The sequence below is a fragment of the Perissodus microlepis genome, chromosome 1 (genome assembly GCF_051167445.1).
Source record: "Perissodus microlepis isolate ML-2025 ecotype Zambia chromosome 1, ASM5116744v1, whole genome shotgun sequence".
In the NCBI taxonomy this organism is placed as follows: Eukaryota; Metazoa; Chordata; class Actinopteri; order Cichliformes; family Cichlidae; genus Perissodus; species Perissodus microlepis.
In genome coordinates, this window is record NC_140461.1 from 29,374,940 (window position 1) to 29,399,874 (window position 24,935).

The following is a 24,935-nucleotide window of genomic DNA, read 5'->3' on the forward strand; positions in this document are numbered from 1 at the left end:
ATGTTTGCAGGCAGTGTGGCTGCCCTTTCATCCTGTGAAAGGGTGTGTGTATGTGTGTGTGTATGTGTGACCACTTGCACAGAGCAGCCATAAATAACACCCCCACCTCACACAAGGCCCCTCAGAAAAAAAGAAAGCAAGACACATGTAGAAAAAAAGTGAACCAACTAGAAAAGAATAGAAAAGAATAACAGCACCAAATGCCTAATGATGGTGCTGAACTGTTAGCTATTGCCTATTGGAGTCGACATTTTGGAAAAAAGGAAAAGCCATTAATGGTTTAGCGTTTGAATCTTGATTCCTTTTGTGTAAGTAGAAGAGGGCATGTTGTGCAAGTGTATAGCAGCACATAGCTGCACTGCTGGGTTGGGAGAGTGGGTGAGGTGTAGGATTTACTGTCCTGTGCTGGCAGCTGTGGGTGGTTAAAAGGGGGGTGGTGAAGGACAGACAGCCATTATTCTTCAGGCTCTTCTAAATCTGTCTCTTCATGATGTATGAAATATTCAGGGAAAGTGGAATGTGGGAAGATCAGGCGAGCATGAGAGAAACACTACTGACTCACAGAAATGGAAAAAAATGTTTTTAACGCTTAAATGTCACTGATCGACGATTCTGTGTCATTGCACTCGTTCCTCTGTTGGGGCGCTATTGCACAACACCAAAACCCGGAAACCCTGCTGACAGACAGTGCAGAAAGACCACCTCAGGCAGAGCAGGATTTCCATCTGCTTGACTTGGACCAATTCTTTCCCTCATTAGAAACTGACTGGTGTATTGATCCGTTCTCCCTGTAATCTCTCACTCCTCCCAGCTTCCCATCCCCCCCTTAGTACTGATAATTGGCCAGCCATTATGATCTGTATTCTGTCTCTCCGCTCCTACCCCCCAGTGCTCACTCAGCAATGGGTGGAGATGTATGCCTGACCTGCCTGCTGCAGAGGGGGGTTGGGATAGAGATGGGTATGTTACAGATTGAAAATGGGAATGTTTTTGCAGCAAAAGGCTAAGTGAGATAATTAAGCATCAACAAAGAGGTGCAGCCAATCTGAGCAGGTTTATAGGTGGTAAAAATGTTACAGATTCTTTATGTTGAGTAAAGCTGCTTTAATTCAAAAAGAATTTCTCTTTTCTTTTTTCCTTTTTTTTTTTTTTTTTTTTTATACATAAATCAACACATCCACATATGCGTTCTCTATCTCCATGAAAGCTTCTAGCACAGACAAAGGCACATCAGACCCCATGCAGAGCTTGAATCACACATCTACTTACTCCTGCAGTGAAAAAATTGATTGGATCAATCCACACTCTCATTTAAGGTCTGATTTGTTACCCTGTTTCAAAGACCAGATCACCAGCTGCAGAGATACATGTCTTAGTGAAAACAAAAAAAGGTCTTCATTCATATGATATGACTAAGAGGACAAGAAGTCAAAGTGGGCATGTGTGTGAGGGAGGTTTGTACATGCATTATCTGAACAAAGAGCCCTACACATTTCCTAATGATAAAATATTAACATAGTAATCTGTAAGTTGCATCATTCTTTTTTTGCGCAGTAATCCAGTCTGTGGTATCTCAAATAAGCAGATGTTTTTGACCTCAGAACTGTTGACGGCTGGTATGTAACACATTTCCCAGCTCACGTACGTATCAGTTAAATGCATATTCGTGACATGACTTGAAACCAACTGTTAAAGACTTGTTTTTTCTTTTGTCATTAATTCCACTTTAAGAGCAAAGAAATGTACCTTTATTTCACAAATGATAATGATTTTTTTTTTTTGTTAGACAAGAACAGGCTTTGATGTGTCACAACAGGAATAACACAAGTTAAAATAATCAGGATGAAATCAGGAATTTCAGTTAGCTTCACTTTTAGGGTATTGATCTTGACAATGCTCACTGTCACGCTTTCATTACTAGAATAAAGCAAATATTAATGTTAGAAGTTAATGATACTTTGCCAACATACTGAGTCAAAACTTACATTTGGTTTTTAAAAGGAAATACAAGCACTGAAGTGAGTGCTAACTCAGGTGAAACTCTTATTTACAGCATAGCAAGTAAAGATAAGAAGATTTTATATAAAAAGCAAGAATATAAAATGGTTTTCTTATGGTGTTCATCTGCTGCATGGATAGATATATATGTTATAGTATACCATCAGCATATATGTTTAGTTGACAACAGCGGCATATGCATATATTTATTGTTTGCATCTGAACACTAGTGAGAAAGTCAAAGAGCCATTATACCGCAATAATTAACAGTAATAAAAAAAAGCACATATAAAATTAAGTAATTCTGGAATAACCCACTCAGCATGACACATATGACACAAAAACAACAAATCTAAAGTCAGAACGTGGTGTGAGCACTTTTTGACTAGCAGGTTCTTCCCAGCATCTTAGTTCTCCGGAGGATTTAGGCTGCCTCAGTGCCTTTGGCTTCTTCATGTAATCCCAGACTGACTCAGTGTTGATGAGATCAGGGCTCTGTGGGAACCATACCATCTGTTGCAGGACTCCTCGGTCTTCTTGTCACTGATAATTCTTTATGGCCCTCGCTGTGGTATGTTTGGGGTATTTGTCCTGCTGCAGACCTGCTGAGTTTAAGACGATCAGGTGTCTCTCTGAATATACTGCAGTACATCTTTTTCCCCCTTTTACTGAACATGGGTTGCTGAGTCAGATGCTTCACAGTTCAGATTTTACTGATTGCAGACTCATACTGCCAAAAAAGCCGAGCGTTGTTCTATGTCTGCCTTTCCTGCTACCTTAATCTCATCTCATCTAATCTGCTGTGCATTGGTCAGTTAATAAAACGAGGCTTTAAGTTGTTCGTCACTGTAGCTTCAAGCCTATTTTTGTGGAATTGTGTATGTAATCTTATTCTATCTCAGTATATATATTATATATGCTGCAGCTTGGTACATCTGTGCACACTAGCACATGTGAGATAACTGAAACCAGGCTTATACCACATCACACAGCTGCGAGGCTACAGCCACTTATCTGTTAAAAGAAGTGCTGGTTCCTGTGGAATTCCATTTGTGTAAGCTCTGCCTCTGACCTCCAGAGTGGAGCTCCTGTGCTTGTTAGGCCTGCTGGAAGCTCAAACTGATGCCTGCGTTTCCTTGTGTGGTAATGTGATATTTATATGCTGAAAGCCTTCCTGCCAGCATGCCACACACGCACATACACTCACACTCACAGGATATATTGGATGCATTCCAAAGGAAGGGAAGTCAGGCAATGCTGGTTTTTTTTTTTTCATGCCCCTTTTCTCTGTAACATTGTGTGAATCCTTAGCAGTGGTTGCTTCCCTCTCTTCCTCCTCTCCTCCCCCCTGCATTATTCCATCCATATATTTCCCTCTCTAACAGTATGTTTTACAGGTCAGTGCGGTGAAGTTGTGTGTGGGTGCAGAGAATTCAGTTTACGCTCAGTAAACAGACATGCAAGCTCAGACTCAATCATGCATCTTTGGGTCTTGCTTTCTCTCCCTGCCTCTTTCTGTACAACCTCAGTCACACACTAACACGCTGACATTCCTCCCCTTCCTCCCCTTCCTCCCTGTTCCTTGCTGGGCAGTTTGCCACGGCAGAGAGGTCAGACATCATGTGATTCTGCAGTGGTGTGTAGAATGCATTCAGCTCTGGGTCCCCAGGCACTGGATGACAACCAACCGAACCTCAGTCACAGGTTTTCCACAGCATGAAAAATACATAGAACCATCTGCCAGACTCGAAATGGCCTGATACACCGTTTAGAATTTCACTGCAGTCCACAGACCACTTCATTAAATGTCACACAGTTTCTACTGTTGGGGAAACTGCCTGTTAATACCCATTTATTATCTCTGCTTCTTCTCTATTTTGTTCTGCTCATTTAATAGGACTTGTTCCTCTCTCAGTATGCTGATCACAGGAACTCGGAACAATGATAAAGCCAATGCGAGGAATATTTCACGCAGCTCCCTTTTGATGGTTTGAAAGACAGCACCGTTGATGAAAATAAGTCAGAATCAAAGAGAGTAACTGAATATCAACTTACTTGAAGTCTTGAATGCAAAACAGGTTCAAATCCTTCTTTTCTCTTTAAAAATGGTGTGATGTGTTTTTGCTCTTTTAAGTCAGAGCTTTTCAACATATTTCTAATCCACAGCAGTCTTTTCCCTTTTTTGAAGAGATAAAATATCAGTGAAGTCCTAGTCACTTCTAAACTGTAGTCTCCTGGAATATAAATGGTGAGGGTGTACTTAATTACATGGTGTCTAATAAAGTATAAAATATACTAAGAAGAAAAATCAGCAAAAGCGGAAGAAATATTTCTGTTTTCACACTGACAGGATTCATCTCTAGTTTTTAGTCGTTGCAACACATTCCACGCAAATTCCGTTAGTAAGTATTTGGCAAATGACAAACTTTTTTAATATTCAATTCAATAAATTCAGTTTTATTTATATAGTGCCAAATGACAACAACATTCGCCTCAAGGCGCTTTATTTTACCTCTGTATACCATCAGAGTAGATTTAAATCAGTCAACGTGTGATTGAAGTGCAGACTTTCAGCTTTGGTTCAAGCATTCAACAAAAATATTACAATAACTGTTTAGGATTTACAGCCACTTTTATACACTGCTGCGGCAGTCGTATCATCGATAAACACTAGTGACTCGGTTCCACTAGCAGTCATATATGCACATGCCCTTACATTGGTTCCGCCATGTTTGACGGATGATGTGTATATTTTTGATCATAAGCTGTTTCTTTCCTTCATATTTTTTCCTCCTGATCATACTGTCACAGGTTAAGCTTGGTTTCTTCTGTATAAAAAACGTTTTTTCTGGCAGTCTAATCTCACCTTCTTGTTCTTGAGTGCAGTTGGTGGTTTGGACCTTGTTGTAAACCCTTGGTATTTCCATTCATCGTGGTGTCTAATGGTTTAACAATGATTGCTTAACAATTTGAGTGTTCTTGACTTCATTAGATGCTGTGAAGTTATTTTTCTTAGTTATTAGTTTAGTTGTTTTCAGTGGTCTTTCTGACACTTTGAATCAACTCCAGTTTCTCTATTTACTTACCGTATTTTTCGGACCATAAGGCGCACCAGATTATAAGGTGCACTGTCGATGAACGGGTCTGTTTTCATACATAAGGCGCATTAAGCGAAACAAAACAGTCAGATAAGTCAAACTTTACTCAACTCATTCTTCTTGCTTCCTCCACTTCCATACCATTGATTCATTAATGTTGAATTCTCTCGCAGCTGCTCTATTCCCATGTTGTTGCAGTATTTTAATAACTAACCTCGTATTGTGGATGGATTATCTGAGTTGTTCTCCTGACTGAAGTTTGGTCCATTTACAGCATCCTGTCATGCGATTGCATTTGTCCTTAACCATCGGGAACCCTCACGTTAACTTTTATAGAGTGGAAAAAAGTTGGCGTTCATCCTCCAGCTTCACTGTGTTTGTTATGCTAACATAGCTGTGTAGCTAGCGATTACGTAGCACATCATTGTATACCAGCTAGTCCAACTTCAGTAACCCTACAAAAGTCACTGCTGTTTAGTTTTCTGTCTTCATTTATGTTGGAAGTGATAACAGAGCTGTACGTTTGAATTTTTTCCGAAATCTCTCAGTCAGAACATGGTACATCATGTTTAGGTGGAAACTAGCGAGCTAACTTCTAACTCCGTTAAATTTAATAAATTCTGTTTTCATGGATGCCTGGATGTTAAACTTAATTGTTACACCTGGTAAAGCAGCAACACTGATCATTTTATTAAAGATGAAAGAATTTAGACAGTTTTTAACTCTCAGTGATGCCGCAGTGTTGACTTTGGACGGAGTTTTGGACCCGGGTTACTCCGCGAGGCTCCTGACTACGGTAGCCGTAATGCTCTGACAATCCATCAAGCGGTGTGGCTTCATAGCTTACCAAAGTCGTACTAAAACATTTTTTGACAGATTTTTGAGCACTGTGTACCACATAAAATCGGTTCAAGGTCAGGTAGCACAACCGGAATTCATACATAAAGGCGCCCTGGATTATAAGCTGCACTGTCGATTTTTGAGAAAATTAAAGGATTTTAAGCCTTAAAGTCTGAAAAATATGGTAATTTGTATTAGAAGAGTAAGGGAAGAGTCACAAGTTCCAGTGTCACAGGCTGTCAAGTGTCCATTTACCTTTGAGACTCTTTGAGTGTAACAAGGTTCTAGGTCAAATTCAGTCACTTGACAGAAATCTGTTGTTTAAAAGATAAAATAAAATAACTGTTGCTATTTTTGACAAGTTGCATTTGCAAATCACTCATTTTGGCTCTGCAAACAGTTTTGAAATCTCAGCTGGAACAGAAACACCATTTTTTGTTTTTACTTTATGAAGCAGTGTTCTGGCTCTCAGTTTGTACTCTCTTTGATAATGGCACCAACTGTGTTAAACAATGTTTGCATAAAACAAGACCTCGGTTGATGTTGTGATCTGTTATTACCATTGCCGCAGGCAAACTTTACCCCCCATAATAAGCTTTAATGAAGCATAGAATAAATATGTTTGACATTTATCTCCCAACTCCACATCTGGTGTTTGTTGTTGATGCCCCAAAATCGCTCCTCATGAGGCCCGTGTCCGTGCCAATTTTCTGTTTTGGAATGGGAAAATGAATGAAGGTTGTGTGTTGTAGTCAGTAAGTACTTGTGCAAAGTCAGTGGGCGACCATGTTTCCCTGCTACGATATTATCAGGAATCGGAAGAGCTCTCAGTTTAATCATTATTCTTTATGCCTGTTCACATCCAAATGTGAGAACAGGCATTACTTCTCTCATTATGTCTAGCTGAGTTTGAGTGTTTTTGCCAACATTCCCCAGGCATGTCTATGCAATTCCTTCATGTCACACATGCCTGTGTGTGTGTTCACTTGAGAAAAGATCTTTATCCAGCCCAGCCCAACCCAGCGTCAGTATTAACACAAGTATCTCCTCTCAAGAGAGAACCAGAGAGAGACGGAGAGCGTGAGACTCTCTGCTGCTGCAGGGTCACTGATTACAAACTCAATTGTACTCCACTGGGCGATACGTCTGTTCGGCAACTTCCTGGTAGTGACAAGAGATAAATGGAAAGTAGGGGTGGGCATTTGTTTATTGTAAATAACAAATCAGTACTTACCCAGAGTTAATTTACAATGGCTTTCTCTGTCTGTTAAAACTGTCTCTTAAGTGTGGATATGATATTCATCGCATGAAGTAGGGATGATCTCATTTCAGTCGATCCAACCTCTGCCGTTTGCCATTTGGCTTCTCAGTTCAGCCATCCTTACAAAGCGCAGTCACAGTGCAGATAACATCTTTGCCACATGCCTGTTACACAGCGGGCTATTTTCAGACTTGGACTCGCTCCCATCTTGATGGAAATTGATTCTGTATCGGTCTGTACTGTTATGTTGGGTAACCACATCTAGGTTTTCTCCATGTGTCATCCGGAGTATTCGTCAGAATGCCTGTGACAGCTCATCTTTGGTGTATTTGTCTTTGGTGTGTTAATCTCACTCAATCAACATTTTAATTCCAAAACACAGGAACTGTGCTTTTGATATGAGGTGCTGTCGGTTTAAATGGCAGGAGGAGCGGGGTGATTATTTTAAATGAGGCTCTAGTGATATGTGCTGTGGGAGGCAGGGAGTTGATTGCCTGCCCCATACACACCACTAGGTACTCGTGTGTGATCAAGTAGAATTTAGGTCAAACGTGACACGTCTTCGTGCTCAACTCATCGGCTTTCGGTTTTAAAGCCGACAACATAAAAATACAGAATTTTCCTCATAATTTAGCCTTAGTAGCCACAGACACTATCTTATTTTAGTTTTTTTAATAGAAAAAAAGGCAGTTCACTTGTTAATAAAGCTATTATGCAGATAAAATGTGCATGGAGATTTCAGTTTTCCAGTGAAGCTTTCAAACTCAGTTAAAGATCAGTTGGTTTCACTTAAAGTGGCCTGGGTGCTATTGCAGTCGCTGTTGCAGAGGCCCAGGTTGTGCTAAACTGGACTCTTCTGTTAGTATTATTTTTTTTGTGTAAACAAGTTACTATAGCTAGTCATTGCATTAGGGGTGTAGGAAGATGAAGATGAAAGCATTGATAGAAAGTGTGAGTTTACTGATTCATGCAGTTTCTAATGGAGACACAAAAACAGAAAAAGGCTTTAAAAAGTAGGCCCAGTGTCATGTTGTTTTATGTTTTTCTTGGGAAAGAACTGAACAAATGAGATGTATAGTAGATAGATTTTTCTTAATATTTAAAAAAAGAACAATCAAGGCTGGTGTCATATTAATATAACAAATTACGTCCCACGTGTGGGACTAAAAAAGGTTATCTTATCTTATATATCTAATTAAGTGGTCTAACATAAGAAATGCAATCGTATGTTTATAGCTGACCAGATTTTACCTGACAGCATCTTCAAATATCTCTCTGCTTATCATCCTTATTCATAATAAAACATAGTGAGTTTGAACACTTCATTCAAATCTCGTTTTATGTCTTAGTCATCAAGTGATTAATGAGTCATAGAAGTATGTTTGTGCTCGACAGTGTTACTGTTGGAATTATAGAGTCTAGCGAGCAATGGCAGTCAGACGTTTGTTTCTTTAAATCTAGTAACGCAAAACATAAATCTGTTTACGGCCAGTCCAGAGGTCTACTTTGTGAGAAAATAACTATTTTCTGACACATGTACATTTAAAGAATGGTAAGTTACATGTAAACTGTTTCCTTGACTGGAGAGGTTTTATCACATTAAGCTCGTTTTAGAATTTGGCTAAAGGCCTTCATAGATTGATCTCCTGTTTCTGTATTTTAGCTTACATCAAGAAATAAATGTATTCTGCAGTACAATGGAAATCCAATATTCAGGAATTTGCAGTGTTACTCCACCGCCAGCCGGGACTGTTTCATTCTGCTGCCTTTTCCTATATTTAGCGATGCTTGTTGGCGCACCCACTCCACAAGCCCTTCTGCCATTGCTCAAGAAGCAAATATGACACGATTTGCTGTTGTTGGCCAACTGCGTGAAGTATTGATTTACATGTCAGATCATCCTTGGAATGTAACCATTTTTGTGGTCATTGATGCAAGAATATGACGCAACATGATTACAACACATGGTCTGTGCGGAGGCATGTTATCACCATAAGGAAAGAATCTTTTCTTCCATTTGAAAGATGACCTTTTTTCTAAGAGCTGTTTTGTCAAACTGTTTGAGTCTAGATGTAATAATATTGGAATTTCCTAAAAGCTAAAAGGTTTGTGTCTGCTGTTCAAATAAAGATGCAGTTTTAATATTTAACAGAAAGTTGGATAATGCACAAGACAGAAAGTTATCGTCCGGATTTGTACTCAAATGTTTACTGTGTCTGGGAAAACAGTTTTATCTAATATGTTTGAAGTTTAATCCATCATGCATAAGTGATATAAGAAGCAGGCATTTACATAGAACATTGTGTAGTCGCAAAGCTGAGTACTGACAAGGTCCTGTTGAGACTACAGAGAAAAGTTATGGCTCTTTGTTGATTTTCTGTTGTTTTTTCATACATTATCTCTGCCAGCCAAAATTGGTATCAGTTAGGCTATATCAAGAGCAGGGTTGGGAAGTAACCAAGTACAAATACTTCGTTTCCGTACTTAAATGGAGCTTTCAGGTGTCTGTACTTTACTTTTGTATTTATTTTTCTGACAGCGTTTTTATTTTGCTGTGTGCATTTTCACATAAATATCTTTCTGTTCCTTACATTTTTAAAACAGGCTCATTACGTTTGGCTTAAGACATTTGAGGGGAGTTGTTGTTTCACATCACTGCAAGCTTTTAAACATCAAACCGATTTGAGCCTGAACAATAACACAGGAAAGGCAATCCTAATGGTGTATCAATCAATCGCATGCAAAGAGATGAAAGAGGCAAAACTTTGTAAGTTATGCATAATTTATATCGCCATAGTTACAGGTTAAAGTGGGCGGATGTTTTGTTTTGTGTAGATGTCCATAAGCCATGGTACCGGTACTTCAGCATCTAGCTAGCCCTATGGAAAAGGAGTGAAAATAAAAGGAGTAAAGTTCATAAAGTTTAAGTGACAGGTAATTTCAAATGTAACATTTCTATCAGCTCAACAAATATTAGCAAACGTACAAACTTTTTCTGTGCAGTCTGTCACACACTGTGTCTGTTGATTTCTCTCAAAGATGTAAGAAAGACAGGACACGAGAGACGGGGAATAGAAAAGAGCTTATATTTAAAGATATTCAATTCAATTCAGTTTTATTTATATAGCGCCAAATCACAACAACAGTCGCCTCAAGGCAATAATACATACAGAGAAAAACCCAACAATCATATGACCCCCTATGAACAAGCACTTTGGCGACAGTGGGAAGGAAAAACTCCCTTTTAACAGGAAGGAAGCTCTGACAGAACCAGGCTCAGGGAGACTCAGCCATCTGCTGCGACCGGATATGGATTACTCAGTGGCATTTGATAAACTGGGAATTTAAAGATTCATGTAAAGTCCTGGGTTTGTTTTCAACCAGATCTTGGCTTTGTATATGATGTGAAGTTATGATTTTTCATATTGTGAAACGTCCTGCAAAACAAATTAATGTATACTTAAATACTTTGTGCTATTTAAATTGGATTTTTCTCAACACAAAACCCCTTGAAGCAATAGTTGTTGTGATTTGGTGCTACATAAATATAATTGAATTGGATTGATATGGAGATTGCATGAAAATACTCTGCAGTGTAGTGCAGGATAAACAGGTTAGCTTGTTGTACTCTGATGGATTTAAAGTGAGAACAGCGTGTTGGTCTCGTTCAGAGTGTCTGATGTTCCGTGGCCAGAGTTAGGTTACATAAAGTGTAGCAGAGATGAATTTCCATTTTAGCTAAAGATGCTGAGATTCAGTGACTGAATTCTAACTTCACACCAACTGTATACTGTCGAGTATAAAACCAGTAAACAGTATACTGGATGGATGGAAATCGGCCAAGACAACTCACGAAACATCTGTTTACATGTGGTTGAATTTAGATGCGTAAATCCACAAAGAGCAACAGCAGATCGCATGAAAAAAGAACACTTGAATTGTCATCAGGATATAGTTTCAAGAAGGTCTGTAGGTGATAACTGTCCCTGTATTATTGTCAGGTGCTTATGTGCAATGCAGAAAAATGTATAGCAATTGCCTAATCTTTTTTTTATTTGTTTTTTCTATTAAAGCGAAGGATAATTCAATAATGCAAAGAAACTTAAACTATTCATTCCATCTCTTAGCTGTATTTATCCACTCAAAAATTTGGATTACTTGGAAAAGGCTGTAAAGATATAAATTGAAAAGGGGCTCCTATTCAGCACCCTTGTACCCTCCTTTAGAACATATCAGTCGGATCACCTTATCTATTGTACGGTATAGTACTAACCCATGGGCTTAGAGAAACCTAAAACATGCCTTTGATAAGAATCGAGGGTTCTTTTTGTGCTCCTTTCTCAAACCATGCTTACTGCCAGCTTTGAAGGAAGGAGGGAAGAGACAGTTGTTTCCCACAGAGGCTGAGTGAACACAGATGGCAGGGCTGCACCCCGACGTCAGAATATCAAAGCAAATATTCACCTCAAGAGACAGACGTGTTCATAAACTCCCCAGTTCTTCTCAATTTCCACATTATGAAATCAAATGCCCACTGTGAAGTGGTTTGTTACCTTACTTAAAATACAAGCATTTTTGCTGACAGCACCTGTGTAAAGGAGAGGTGGATTTGTGGCACCGATAAAAGGAGATTGTGGTGGAAAATAAGAAGTTTTAATGCCTTAGATTCCCTGGAATTTTTCTTTGAAGTCGAGGGTTGAAGGCAGACATAGTAATTGTCTCCAGGGGTTCGTGTGTGTGTGCGTGCGTGCGTGTGTGTTTTAAAGGAAACCACCAAGTAGAAGCGCTTGCCATGAGGTTGTCTGATAATTATAACATCCACTTTTTCCATGTTTGGTACTTGCAGCTTCTTAACTGCACTGTTAAATGCATTGTTTTGTATCCCCACTATATTTTTCACTGCACATTTGAAATAACTCTATTTTTCAGTATTGCCAGAGTCCAGCAGTCATCAAACAGAAGCTTGACTATGAGTAAAAGAGAGGACCCTTTTTCTTGGAAAGTTCCAGCAGTTTGTATTTTTGAGTCTAAAAGGCTTTGACTGTTGTGTGACAGTCTTGTTTTCCTCTTGCCCGAAGGCCTCCGCAGGAGGTGAAGTCATAAACATGGCTGGGAAAGTGGAACTGGGCTAAGTGAGGAAGTCTGTGTGAATCTCACTGCAAAAACACATGACTTCACTACACCTGTCAGCACTGGAACTGGCCGAAAAGCCTAATGTGCAGCTTGCCCTTTACCAACATTTCTTTTGCAGAGCTGAAGTGTTTGCTTATGAGTCACAATGGTAGAAAATTGATAAATACCTTTTGCTCCTTAGTCCTTATGGGAAATTTCAATAACTCAGTACTGGGCTGGTGACACCTTGAAGTTATTTGCATGAAAATAAAAAAATGAGTTACTGACTGGCTGAGTTGATTCTTGAGTCAAAACCACAAAACCACACAATTAATATAGTAAAACCTTGCATAGACTTTTGGGTAGAATCGAGATATAGCCCATTTTGCCGCTAAATCTTACTTCCCCAGTCATGGGCTAAATGCAGTTTAATTCACTCTCAGAGCGCTGGAGTTAGGCTTTGTCGGGGTTTACGATGCATTTTCTGTCCAGTGATGACAAAAATATGTTGGCTGCCCCAGGTTTAATGGAATTTCACATTAATGCTGATGGTTTGATTAGAATTGAAAATGAATTTTAACTTAATTTATGGCAAAGTGCAAACTTATGTCTGACCCTGCATATCTAGTGAAACCGGAAGTATTTTTTTAGGGAATTTTTTTTAGTTGAACACAGACTGACACGGGGGCAGTAATTGGAAAATCGTGGCCTTGGTGCCGAGCTTCTAATAATGAGACATGTCTCTTGCGTTGAGGATATTAATAATGTAAAAAAATTCAGGAGCCAGTGTTGGACACTCCTGGATAATTAATGTTCACTTTCCAACTTGACACCAGTTGATTCTGTAGGTGAAGGAGTATGCTAAATTTTTAATCATCACCATGCAACTCTGTGCCTAAGCTCCACTGAAAGAGACTAAATGAGCTGCAGTAGCTGGTATCGGTTTGGGTTATGAGCAAGTACGATCTTAATCCTGTGTTTTGCACAAGCTGAGGGCTTCTCGTTTTAGTCTTGACAAAGGTTTGAGAATTATTGTTCTGTAAGCAAAGGTAAAAACATTGATCGTTATAAGGTGTCAGTTCATAGATTAACTTGCAAGCTGTTCAGTTGATCACATTATTTCCTCTTAAAACAACTCTTACATGGTTTTAACATAGCTGAAAGGATTTGCTGCTGGTACACGTTAAGTAGTTGAAACCTGGGTATATTTGTCATTGGTAAAAAAAAAAAAAAATTAATTAATTATTAATTAATGACAGTTATGGGTTTATCATAATAGTTGCTGACAGCCAACTGGGATTTATTGGAAAAATGGTGGCTGAGAGTCTAAAAGACAACTGAAACGTATGATGTCTGCAAAGAGGCCACAGGCTACACTTACATGTACTGTGCAATTTGGCCGCTAGCCAAACTCTGGTAGAGCTGTTTACATGTACCCTTGATACCGTGCAGCTGAGTGACTTTGTTACCATGAATAAACCAGTTAACACAATATTCCTATCCACCTGAGCTGTTTAGCCCGCAAATGGTTGACCTGCATTCTAATGTCTATCGATGTAGCCACTAAATACAAAAAGTCAGCTTTTTAATGCTAGTAACATCTGTTATTACATTTGATGCATTAATACATTTGCATAAGTGAATATCAAAACTGATGTACAAGAAGGAAGAGCTGTAAATACAACTTGCTTGGTGTGTGAACTGTAGTTCTCATTGTGAAGGCTCCACTGATACATTTTTATATTTATAAGGAACATTTAAGACATATGCACTTATTGCTGTTTTTCACTTTCAAACAGAAAAGCTGTTTCATTCATTCCAGTCAACACCTCTTTGTTGCTCTTTCATCATTTTAAGTTTCTCTTAATGAAACTCAACACTTCCTGCAGATGTTTAACAGTAAATGTGATGTGAAAATATTTTTTTCTCCTCAACTGCTGGAAGGTTTTTAATGTCAAACAGATGAAGGCGCGAGTTTGAATTAACAGCAAACGACAGATGGTGGCAAATCAGAAAACATGGAGGATCCCTGCTAAACTACTGGAATCGTTTTTTGTAAATATTAAAATCGTCTCAGTCTTTGACGGCAGCAGCAGCTAAACAGCCGCACCTCATTGTTGGTGCTTTACTTCAACGGTGATGTAGATCTTTGCTGAAACTGCTTTTGGATGACTTTTTAGTTCGATGTTCTAGCATTTTTTGTGAAGCGCTTTGTGATATTTATCTTGGAAGGTGCTGTGGAAATAAAATTTTACTAGACTGACATTTTCTGAAGTTGCCCTTTGTCACAGGAGATGGTTCATGTCCGCTACATTCTCACTGGTAGAAATTCGCATTCTAGTTTGGTTAAGGATGCTGCCTAAATAGTGTGCAGGAGGCAGGACGCATAACTTGTTCACTGTGAAATGATAAAACCATTACATCTGTACTGTGGAGGTGGTGGGTAAGGAACAACAAATGCCCAATGTCCATCCACCTCCTATAAAAAAAGGAATATCTAGAGAACTTCAGGCCTGAAATGCCCTGAAAAGGGGTCTTTTCATGTTTAACGTAGTTGGATGCGCTTGTGAAAAGAAAGACTTAACCTCTATATAACTGGGGTTTAACTTAAACTTGAATGTTGCATAAACGATCACATCAACTTCAACTTGTCGGCCCTGCGAACAACCGCTGCACCTGGCTCAAACAGTCTCTCCTCCACAGATTCCTCATTTTTAAAGTGATCTATGAACCCTAACATTATGGCTAATAGGTGTAGTCTCCCATATCAGTGCAGCTTGCCAATATTGAAGAACCATTTACTACCTAAGAGGCAAAGAGTGAAAGCATGTTCTTGGTTTTTAACATTACATTCATTGTTGTAGACAGGGGCAGTACAAAAGTGACCTCCTGCAGACTGCTTTTAAGCTTACATGTACTTGGTTTCCATTTAATTAATTGGTTCTGTCACACACAAGCTCTAAAACTTTACCTTTAAACACCTATTTTTTAAATATAGCTCCCTGGACAGTGTTAAATCTGGTATAGATGTTTATACGTGTGTCTAATTCATGTAACGTTTCATATCCAATCTAGAATTCACTATCAAATTAAACATGTTCTGTCGACTTGCGAACTAATAAATAGAAGAAAATATCAAGGGCCATTTTCTGCTGAGCTGATTATTCAAACACAGAAGAGAAAAGCGATGTGTGAACATCTTTAGGGCTTCATACCTTCGATGACAATCTTGCCAACACAAATAAGGCTGCATGCCAACTTTGCGGGGAGAAAAAAAACAGGTTACCTTACTATGACAACAAAAGTCTATGCTTATGAGTTTGCCACCCAGATTATAGGCAGTGGAGCGGAAATTAGTGCATTTCTGCGTAGAGAAATGGAGCATTGCCAGCTTTTCAGTCTTATCTGAGCACCTATTGTTCACCACACTAGTCCTCAGTTGTTAGAAGCTTGTAAAGAAAAATTCCATTCATCGCTGATAAATCAGATTTACAGGCACTGCTATGCAGCTCATCAGTTACAGATTTTAGGATAGAGACAGAAGTAGAGTCACATTGTAAAAGTCCAAGTAGCACCAATCTCAGTGATTGCTTATTGATAGACCATTACAGTATATGGGATCCTTTAAAATTATTTTGAATTTATCACATTTATATGTTTTTGTTTTTTCTTCATTAATTAATTTTTTGAAACAGAAATGTAACAAGACGGCATGAAAATAAATTGGCACCGCTCATGATGTCATTCAGTTAAAGCAGGAAAATGTACAATTGTGTGTCTGTGTTTGTGCAGTCATGTCTGTGCATTTTGTTGTCTTTGAATGTCTGTGCTGCCTGCATGTGCTGTGTTCCTGTGTTGTTCGGCGATGGAAAAACAAATAACACACTTAGTGCGTGTAAAAGGCTGAAAAGCAGTTTGAGTACAAGTTTCCTCGGGGCAGCTGCATTTGTTGGCGGGTTAATGAATGCCAGAAACATGCTTGTGTTGTTTGGGGAACACAATAGATTAAAGAACGATTGGCAAAGGATTGCTGTTGCATACAGTTCCCAACAACACCCTTTCACCTCCCACATGTAGCCCATAGCTCAGAGACAACCCATCTGTTTCTGCATTCCCAGGGTGAAACCAGCCTTGACAGAACTGGCTAAGCAGTATTTCAAAAGTGTCCTCTCAGGGAAGACGCAGTTGGTTTTGTGTAGTTCCCTATCTATCAGAGTCTCCGCCTCTGTATTCTTATTATCTGTCTTTCTTCCCGAATCGTATTCCTCATTTTTACTCTCTGGTCCCCCCCCCCCCCCCCCCTTCCCATTCCCCTTATTCCACCCTCCTCATTTTTAAAAGCCACATGCTCCCAGCCCGTCTGGCTCAGTTGCACCCTGCCAATGAAGGGCTTTTTATTGGGCTGAGATTGAGTGCAGCCAAGCAGGGCCTGGCTAGGGCTGAGGCAGGGGCCAGCCTCGCAGTCCCCCAACCCCTCCCCCTTTCACTGCACAGCCCACTCCACATGCCTGTTCTGGTCTGGCCCTGTCGCCCAGAAGGAGATTACTTGTCTCTGCTGCCCTTAATTGCCGACAGCAGCTGAAAAGAGCCAGAGAGAGGGAGAGAGACATTGTAGAAAGAGGAGAGGGAACAGTGTTGGCTTGTTAAGCTGTTACTTGACAAGCTTGGGCTTAAAGGTTTGTGTTCCTGCTGTCAAATCCTGACTCTGTTTTAGCTGTTTTTATTAAGATGGATGTTGTTTACTTAAAATGCCGATGCTAGCTCATGGTATTTGGACTGTATTTTGAATAAATAGTACAGTATATCGAACGCAGATGACTTGTTGAGGAAGGAAAGCTGATAAAGTACGCATGTGAAATATAAAACTCATAAACCTCAGTCCATGTTATATTAATATAAAGATGTGTGGTAAGAGCAGTGGGGTCACTGTGTCCTCTCACTGCCCTCTAAGCCAGTGTTATTCTTTTATGGCCAAAGGCTTCCTTCCAGCAGACCCTTTTTACTTTTTCCAATGAACTTGTGAATTTCATATTATTGCACTTGGTTATTGTTGAATCCCCTCCGGCTTGATCCCAGCAAATTAAATAGTGGGCAGTTTATTGAACTGGCAGTCTCTGAAGAGGCTGTGATGCTTTATGAATTTTTCACCTCTTCATTTTGCTGTTTAGTATGTTATATCAGCCTTCATTCAGCTGTGCTCCTGTTAAATATTTTGAGTCCATATTTGCAGCGTGTTGCCTGCTTAACTCCCACACATCCCACTTCAGCATGTACTTCCAAAGCATTGCAGTATGTCTAGCTTGCAAATAAAAAGATGTTTCAGTTTGTTGGAGCCCTGTTTTTTATCCTCTGGCACAAACAAACGATTAAACAACCTCTGCGATGTTTAAATACCCTTTTTTTTTGTGTACACCGCTGTGCATGAAAACAGTACGCCAACATATAACAGACCTTACATTGTCAGCTTCTTGCTACAAAAATGGAGTCCATTAAAAGTGTATGATGCTGTAGTGAAAGTGTCCTTGTGATTATTTTGGTTGCTAACAGGTTGCCATGGGATTGCCCATAGCTTGCATGGAAAATGCAGACTTGTCTACAACCAGTAACCTGAGAATCGCAGAGAACTAGAGAAACAGTGAACATGCAACAGAAACAGTCAGTGGAGAACATCCTGAGCAAAAGCTGTGCCATTTGAATGACGTTGATGTTGTTTGCAGTGGAAAGGCACAACTTTTATTTTGAAGGTGAAATTTCTCACCCTCTGGCTTGGTTCACAACTTTAAAAACATTGCTCAGTGTTTACAGACAACATTGTGTGCTGTCAACTACTACCAGTTTTTCTCAGCAACCACTACCAACTAGTTCACTAGGGTAAAATATGCATTCCTAACCAGAGGTTGCCAGCTGTCATCAACTGGTCTCTAGGTCTATGTAGCTCATGCTTTTGCCTGCAAACTATTGGGCGAAGATGTATATAGAAGGATTTAGGAATTACTTGCTGTGTTGTACCACCTGCTCAAGAAGCTTGTGCTTTAACTTTGGTGAGTACAATTCTAGTATTTCATAATTCTGTGATTTAGCAGTGCCAATATCTGTGTGTGGGTAACACCATATAGTTTATGAATGCAGGTGGCTATCAAAGCTTGCTAACCTTAGCTGATATCTTAACAACCTGTCATCCAGATATTATCATTTGTGTCTCCAAAAAAAGAAAAAACAAACATAGCATCAGTTAAAACACTAAAGTTGAGGATACAAAATGTGGAGTCCAGAACCTTCTGGGTTATTAACATCACACCAGAAAACTTTCTTCATGTTGAACACATTAAGCAAAGCAAAATGGCTGCTGTTAGTAGCTTCAAATGAACTGTGAAGATGTGAGAGTGACATCATTCTTGTCTCTGAGGGGGAAAAAAATAATAAGTACATTTCCCAAAATGTCAAGCTGTTGCTCTAAGAGTGCTAACCAGATGATTGAATTATGCACACTCAGTCTGATCCACAGCTAGGACAGTGGAGCTGCACTTTTGTTGAAACACTGGCAAGAATTATCAACAGTTGTCACGCCGACAAGGGTCGAGGTGTGTTTGCATCCACCTTTTCAAAGCGGCGTGGAACGCAGCCATGCAGCGGACGTGCACTCCTATGCGTTGTTTGTGACAGAGCGGAAGCTTTTTGTCTCACGATTGAGTAAGCCAAGTAAATTAGAGATCAACTAGTGATACACAATTCGAGCTGAGGCATTTGAATGCAGCTGTACACACAGGCCCTCAGATCTCTCCCCATGTCGAACACATTAGGCAGTCTACCCAGAATGCCCAAGGGCTGTAAGCATGACCTACCATACTAACAAACTGACTCACTAACGAACGAGTGTGCCACTGCGAGGTCACGTGACAGTCACCCACGGTGTTTTCGTGTAAATTCACTTAACAGTTTCCTAATTCAATACCTGTGTTTAACTTTAATTGTATTTGTAAGCAGGTCCACTCAGACTACATTTAGATCCTTCCTGATGAATATGGAGGGCTTTAGAAAACCTTCTTGTCACACAACCACAACGTTTCGTGCCCTTTTGATTAACGTGGAATGGAAACAATTAAGTGGGGGAGGTAGTGAGGCAAAGCAGCACATTCAACAGCTTTAAATGCTAATTAGCTAATGGAGGATGAAAGAGCAGGCAACTGGCAGGGTCTCACATGAGCACACTCGAGCACTGGCTGCAGCTAGGCTCGTTTCATCTGAATTCAGACCACCACCATTTTGTTTCCTTGAGTACAACTGACAATACAGCCATCTTGTGTAACGAGAGATTTCTCTTTTCTTTTTCTTTTTGTAATGATCTTAAATGCCTCTGTGCTTCTTTCTTCCTTTTGAATCTTCTCTTATTCCCAATTTTTATCTCTCACTTCTTAGTTGTGATATATTCTTCTTTTATCTGCCACGTCTTATGTAATTATTCTAAGATCACAGAATATTCTCACAGGCGTTGAAGTCAAGTATAGTTTTTCTTTTATGTGCTTCTTATGCTGCAGGCAGCCCACTTATACACAGAGATAAACTCTTTTCACTTGTGGCCCAAGTCACATTGTTCATCATGCTGTTAAAGTGATTTTTTTTTAGATTATTGCTCCTTGTAGTCTTACTCAGACAAAAAAGAGCAGCATGCCTGCACAGTACTTTGCATCTGCTGTGTGAGAAAGTGGTGTGTTAACAATGTTAGAATAGCGAGGAAGACTACCTTTCACAGGCTCCGTTATTGAAGGATTTTGGAGCTTGTTTTCCTGTTAATGTGATAATGACCACTGCAAGCATGATGAATGCGCTCTCTTTCTTCTATACAGTTTTATTTTTGTCTTTGTAGCAGCATTTCACAAAAGTGATCTCAAGGAACTTTGTATTGTTGGTAAAAAGCTGCAGTATTAAGCCATTTTCACACATGCAGTGCAGCCATGAAAGTCTTGCAGAAATAACCTGATGAACACAAATTTTTAATGTAGCTCCGTCAGACATTAAACGGCCTTTAACCTGCCAAGTTCGTAGTCCATGTAACTGATGTGCACAGATGAGAGCGTGCCTCTAGGCTAAAGTCTGTTGTGTTTGCAGCTAGTGAGTGGTTGTCCTGTGTTCTGCCTCCCGCACTCTACCCAGGCAGCTCTGTCGCCTAGACTTAATGGATTTTGCAAGTATGAAAGTATAAAGTGAGGGAAGGGTGTGTAAAAGGCTCTTCTTATGTTTCAAGGGTTTTAATGTGTTTAAGAATCATTTCTTGAATTTTTTAAAATTGGCGTAAATATTGGACTTGGAGGAGCTAGTTAGAGTGATTTGTTTTTTGATGTTCACAAATGTCAAAGGGAACAAAATTATGAAGTTAAAGTTTCATGTCCAAATAGTTTCGTACATTTAATAACACTATAACTAAAACTAACCAACAAAAGGAATATGAAAACCCAAAAAACTGACAATACTGATTTTTGGTGCCTTTTATTTTCACATGGATGATTCAACCATAGAGCTTTAATTATAATTGATCTCCTCAATAGAACCATTACAGGAAAATACTTTGGCAGGATTTAACTGAGACTAAGAAGAAGTTTCCTTTGGCTGCTGCTCACTTCCTGATATAACAGTGTCTCTTCTCAGTCTCAAAACAGGGATCTTCCATGTGTTAGCTGAGTGTGTTAACCACTACTGGTAGGGAAATGTTGCTTACTTTGATCCCGTCATAGACAGTAAAAAAAAGAATTTTAAAAGTGTGTGGGCCCACCTACAAATTTTCATCGATTGTTTGTTCACAGTCAGACCCTCCTCTCCTCATCATATTCAGTTTTTTGATCACCACCATCACCAAGATGGTGTCCACATCTCCTCAGACCTGACATGGGCTGCCCACATTTAGGTCCAGACCAAAAAGGCTAGGCAGCGCCTGTATCACCTACGACAACTGAGGAAGTTCAGGGTCTCTCCAAAGATCCTCAGGATTTTCTATACAGGCGCTGTGGAGAGCATCCTCACACAGAACATGACATCGTGGTTTGGGAACAGCTGTGTGAAGGACCAAAAAGCTCTCCAGAGAGTGATCCGTACAGCAGAACGCTGCTGCAGGATTGCTCTCCCCTCCGCTTCAGGACACCTACACCAGGAGATGCCGGACTAGAGCAGCGCAGATACTGAAGGACCCGTCCCATCCTGGCAACAAACTGTTCCAACTTCTGCAATCTGGTAGAAGGTTCCGCATCATCCGGGCAAGGACAGAGAGACTCAAGAGGAGCTTCTATCCCCAAGCCATCCGGGCCCTAAACACACACACACCTGCCCTCTCACATCATCTATAATTGACTGAGACAGGACTCTCTTCCAGACATTCTAAACCAAGGCACAATGTACATTCCAAATTCCTTTAATTTTAAATATGTTTATATTGTCTATTCTGTAAAATAGTCAGATGTCTATTCATATTAATGTACAGAATTCACCTGCTTGCTGCTACTACTGCACATTCACCCAATGTATATAATATATATATATATATATATATATATATGTTCTTCCTCTACCCCCCCCCCCCCCCCCCCCACATGTCGAGGAGCGTGTCAGGCTACATTTCACTGTGTGTTATACTTGTATAACTATGCATGTGACAAATAAAGAACCTTGAACCTTGAACCTTGAAGCGCTTATCTCAAGGCCTAAGAACACAATTTCAGAAACCCAGGAGTGACATCACTGTAGCTACGTCCATCTTATAAATCCCACTTAGTAAGGTTGTTGCATGAACATAGGGAACGCCTAACTTCAGAACTCAGCTGTATCGAAGGATATGATGAAGTCCAACTGTGCAGCGTTTGAAGTTTTTGCTCTTTTAATTTGTTATATAACTATTTGTGGTTGTGTGCAAAGTGATGTATGGGCAGACTGTAATTGGAGGACTGTTTTCTAAATCTTCTAAAGTAGAAAGATGGAGTTTGGAAAACAGTCCTGGTCCAGTAGCCAAATTACACATTAGTGATGTATTTCACTTTCCCTAAGAATGATGATTTACAACCATCCTATATCCACTATTTAATATTCCATATTAAGGAACCATAGGTATTTTATATAGAGAGATTTTTTTTTTTTAATGAAAATTGCTCATTATTATTTATTAATATAATTTATAATCATTTGGTTTTGTTTTATTTTTCTGTATGCTTCACATTTAAGTTTAGTGGTTCACACAAGACCAAGACGTTCTGAATGTGCCTAAGTCATCCCATAAACAAAACAAAGAAATAAGCTCCAACACCTGTGCTTCTGGTAGTGAAGGAACGTCTTTGGCACACAGGAATAAGCTGCCAACAATTTCCATTGTTGGTTTTGATGTTTCCATATCTCCAACCCCGTCCCCTCGTTCCCTCCGCCTTGTTTAAACCCTGCAAAATTACAGATAATTTTGTTCAAGGACAGTCAGGAGAATTTTCCAACGGGGGAATCTAATTTAATTGGAATCACTGTGTCATTTGCCATAGGAAGGGAGCAATCAAGGGGCTCTTTCAGGAGTGTTTACATATTTTATCACTCAGCCGTGAGTGAGATTCAAGTCGACATGGGGTTTAATCAGAAATAAGCATCTCTATCATCTGTCCCCTGTTTGCAGGGACCTTACAGATAGGTTGCAGACTCTGTTGATTTCCTTTAAAAGCCCCAAATTTGTCACAACCTTCAGTGCTCCTTTGAGGGAGATAGAGAGGCTGTGAATAAGAGAGGGGGTGGGGGGGAGAGGAAAAAGCATGCTGTCATGAAAAGAGCTGCTTCCTGGCTGGCTAGATGCAATCATGGGCACTATCTGATAGTGCTGGAGGAAATTGGATGAGCTGAGAACTGTTGGCTGCCTGTGATGGGAAAGATGACTCCTTTGTCACTGTGTCAGTCAATTCCCTGCTCTCACCTGAGAGACTAATCAATAACAGAGGGAGAGAGAGAGGTTTTCCCTTGTCTCTTGGCCTCTGTATGCTGTGGGCTGCTGTCACTTATAGGCTGTAAAACGCCCACTCTTACACAGGAATGTGCTATAGCATGTGAGACAGATAAATATGTTATAGGTGTGTTTTAAATTCGATGCATTTCTGTAGATGTGGAAGAATGTGTTTGATTTTGAAATTCGAATTATTCCTTATTCTCCTTATTAATAAATGAACACAAACATTGTATACATGTTTCTTTCTTTTTTAAATTGATATTCATTATTTTCTGTTGAATAGTATGTGCGCACAACACTGCGTCTGAAAAAGGAATTTCTTGCCGGTTGTCATATATTTTGCGTCGTCTTTACTGCTCACAAGTGCTGCAGCTGCTCTCATTAGCGACTGCATCATTAGTTGTGCAATTATAGTGCATAAGACCCAGCGAGACTCATAACTATCAGTTGCTGTCAGGCCCGTAGTATTACATCAAGCATGGAGGACAGTTTGCACGACGTAGGCGTATAAACAGGGACTCGCTGAATGATTCATAACTGTAACACTGTCATGAGCGCCAACATATTTTCTGTGCACAGTATTGACATGCTAGTCCTGTGTAAGGCGATGCTAAACTGTTCTTTTCATTATCCCTCCCCCCACCATCCCTGCAGTTCCCTGATACCTGTGAGGAGTCTGCTTCTCCATTCGTCTTCATCTGCACCAACCCCCAGGAGTTGCTCGTGAAATTCCCCATGAAAGGGAAGCACAAGATCTGTAAGTCTTGCTTCTTTCATGTCCGGGGAAGTGGAGTGGATGAAATTAGCCTGAGCTAACTAAGAATTGCTTTCTTTTTTTTTTTCTTCTTCTCCTTTTTTTTCAAAATCATCTTTAGTATGTATGTTTACACCTATTCATAAAAAAGACAGGTGAAAGTGATAATGCTACACAATTCACAATTACTATATTGTCATTAATAAAAACAAAATTACACACATGGACACAAAGCTCACACACACACACACACACACACACACACACACACACACACACACACACGCAGTTTCTCTCTGAGAGCCATCTGTAAAGACAGGATTTTGCTGTCAGGTTGCCTGGGGGACTAACTAGGTCTGGATGTGCAATGTTGTTGCTGTATTGTGTGATTTATAAGAGAGCTCAAACACATTTTCCCTCTGCTGCCATAGCTGCTACTGCAAAAATGATGTACCTGCAAGCTCCTTTGTTAATATTTCTAAACCCTCTAAAGACTTGAGAGGATTGTTTATGCAGCTGTGCCTCTCTCAGATCGTTTGATATCGACGGAGAATTCTTTTTGAGATTCTTGAGGTAAAATGTAGCAGGAGCCATGACACCCCCCCTTTTTTTTCCCTACAAAACTGGATATGATCGCCTTGTCTCGGTTTTTGTGAACATAATGAGCAGTTAAAAATGGCTTTGGAGGTGTAGCTCAGACCTGAACATCAAAGGATTAAATGAAATTCTTGTTAAGTAGGATGTCAGCAGGTCTTAAAGAAATTATTACTGGTCTGGAGGGTTTTAAAAGTCTACTTTTTGTACTGAGTACTTTTAAAGCTCTTTTTTTGTGGGTTGTTTTGTTTGTCTTTCACAATTCCGCACTTTCCTGCCACGTGAAGTGGAAAAAGGCTCGTGTACGCCTGTTCTTTTATT

General features: G+C 39.8%; 1 protein-coding gene across 2 annotated transcripts in view; it reads left to right on the forward strand.

The window, feature by feature from the left end:
• trip4 (thyroid hormone receptor interactor 4) overlaps positions 1 to 24,935 on the forward strand; it is a 78,665-nt gene that overhangs the window by 6,577 nt on the left and 47,153 nt on the right. The window contains exon 12 of one of the 2 annotated variants that reach the window (XM_084940411.1): positions 23,921 to 24,023. The exons of the other annotated variant lie outside the window; for it this stretch is intronic. Coding sequence (XP_084796537.1) covers positions 23,921 to 24,023 — 103 coding nt within the window. The remainder of the gene's footprint in view (positions 1 to 23,920; positions 24,024 to 24,935) is intronic. 2 annotated transcript variants of the gene reach the window in all.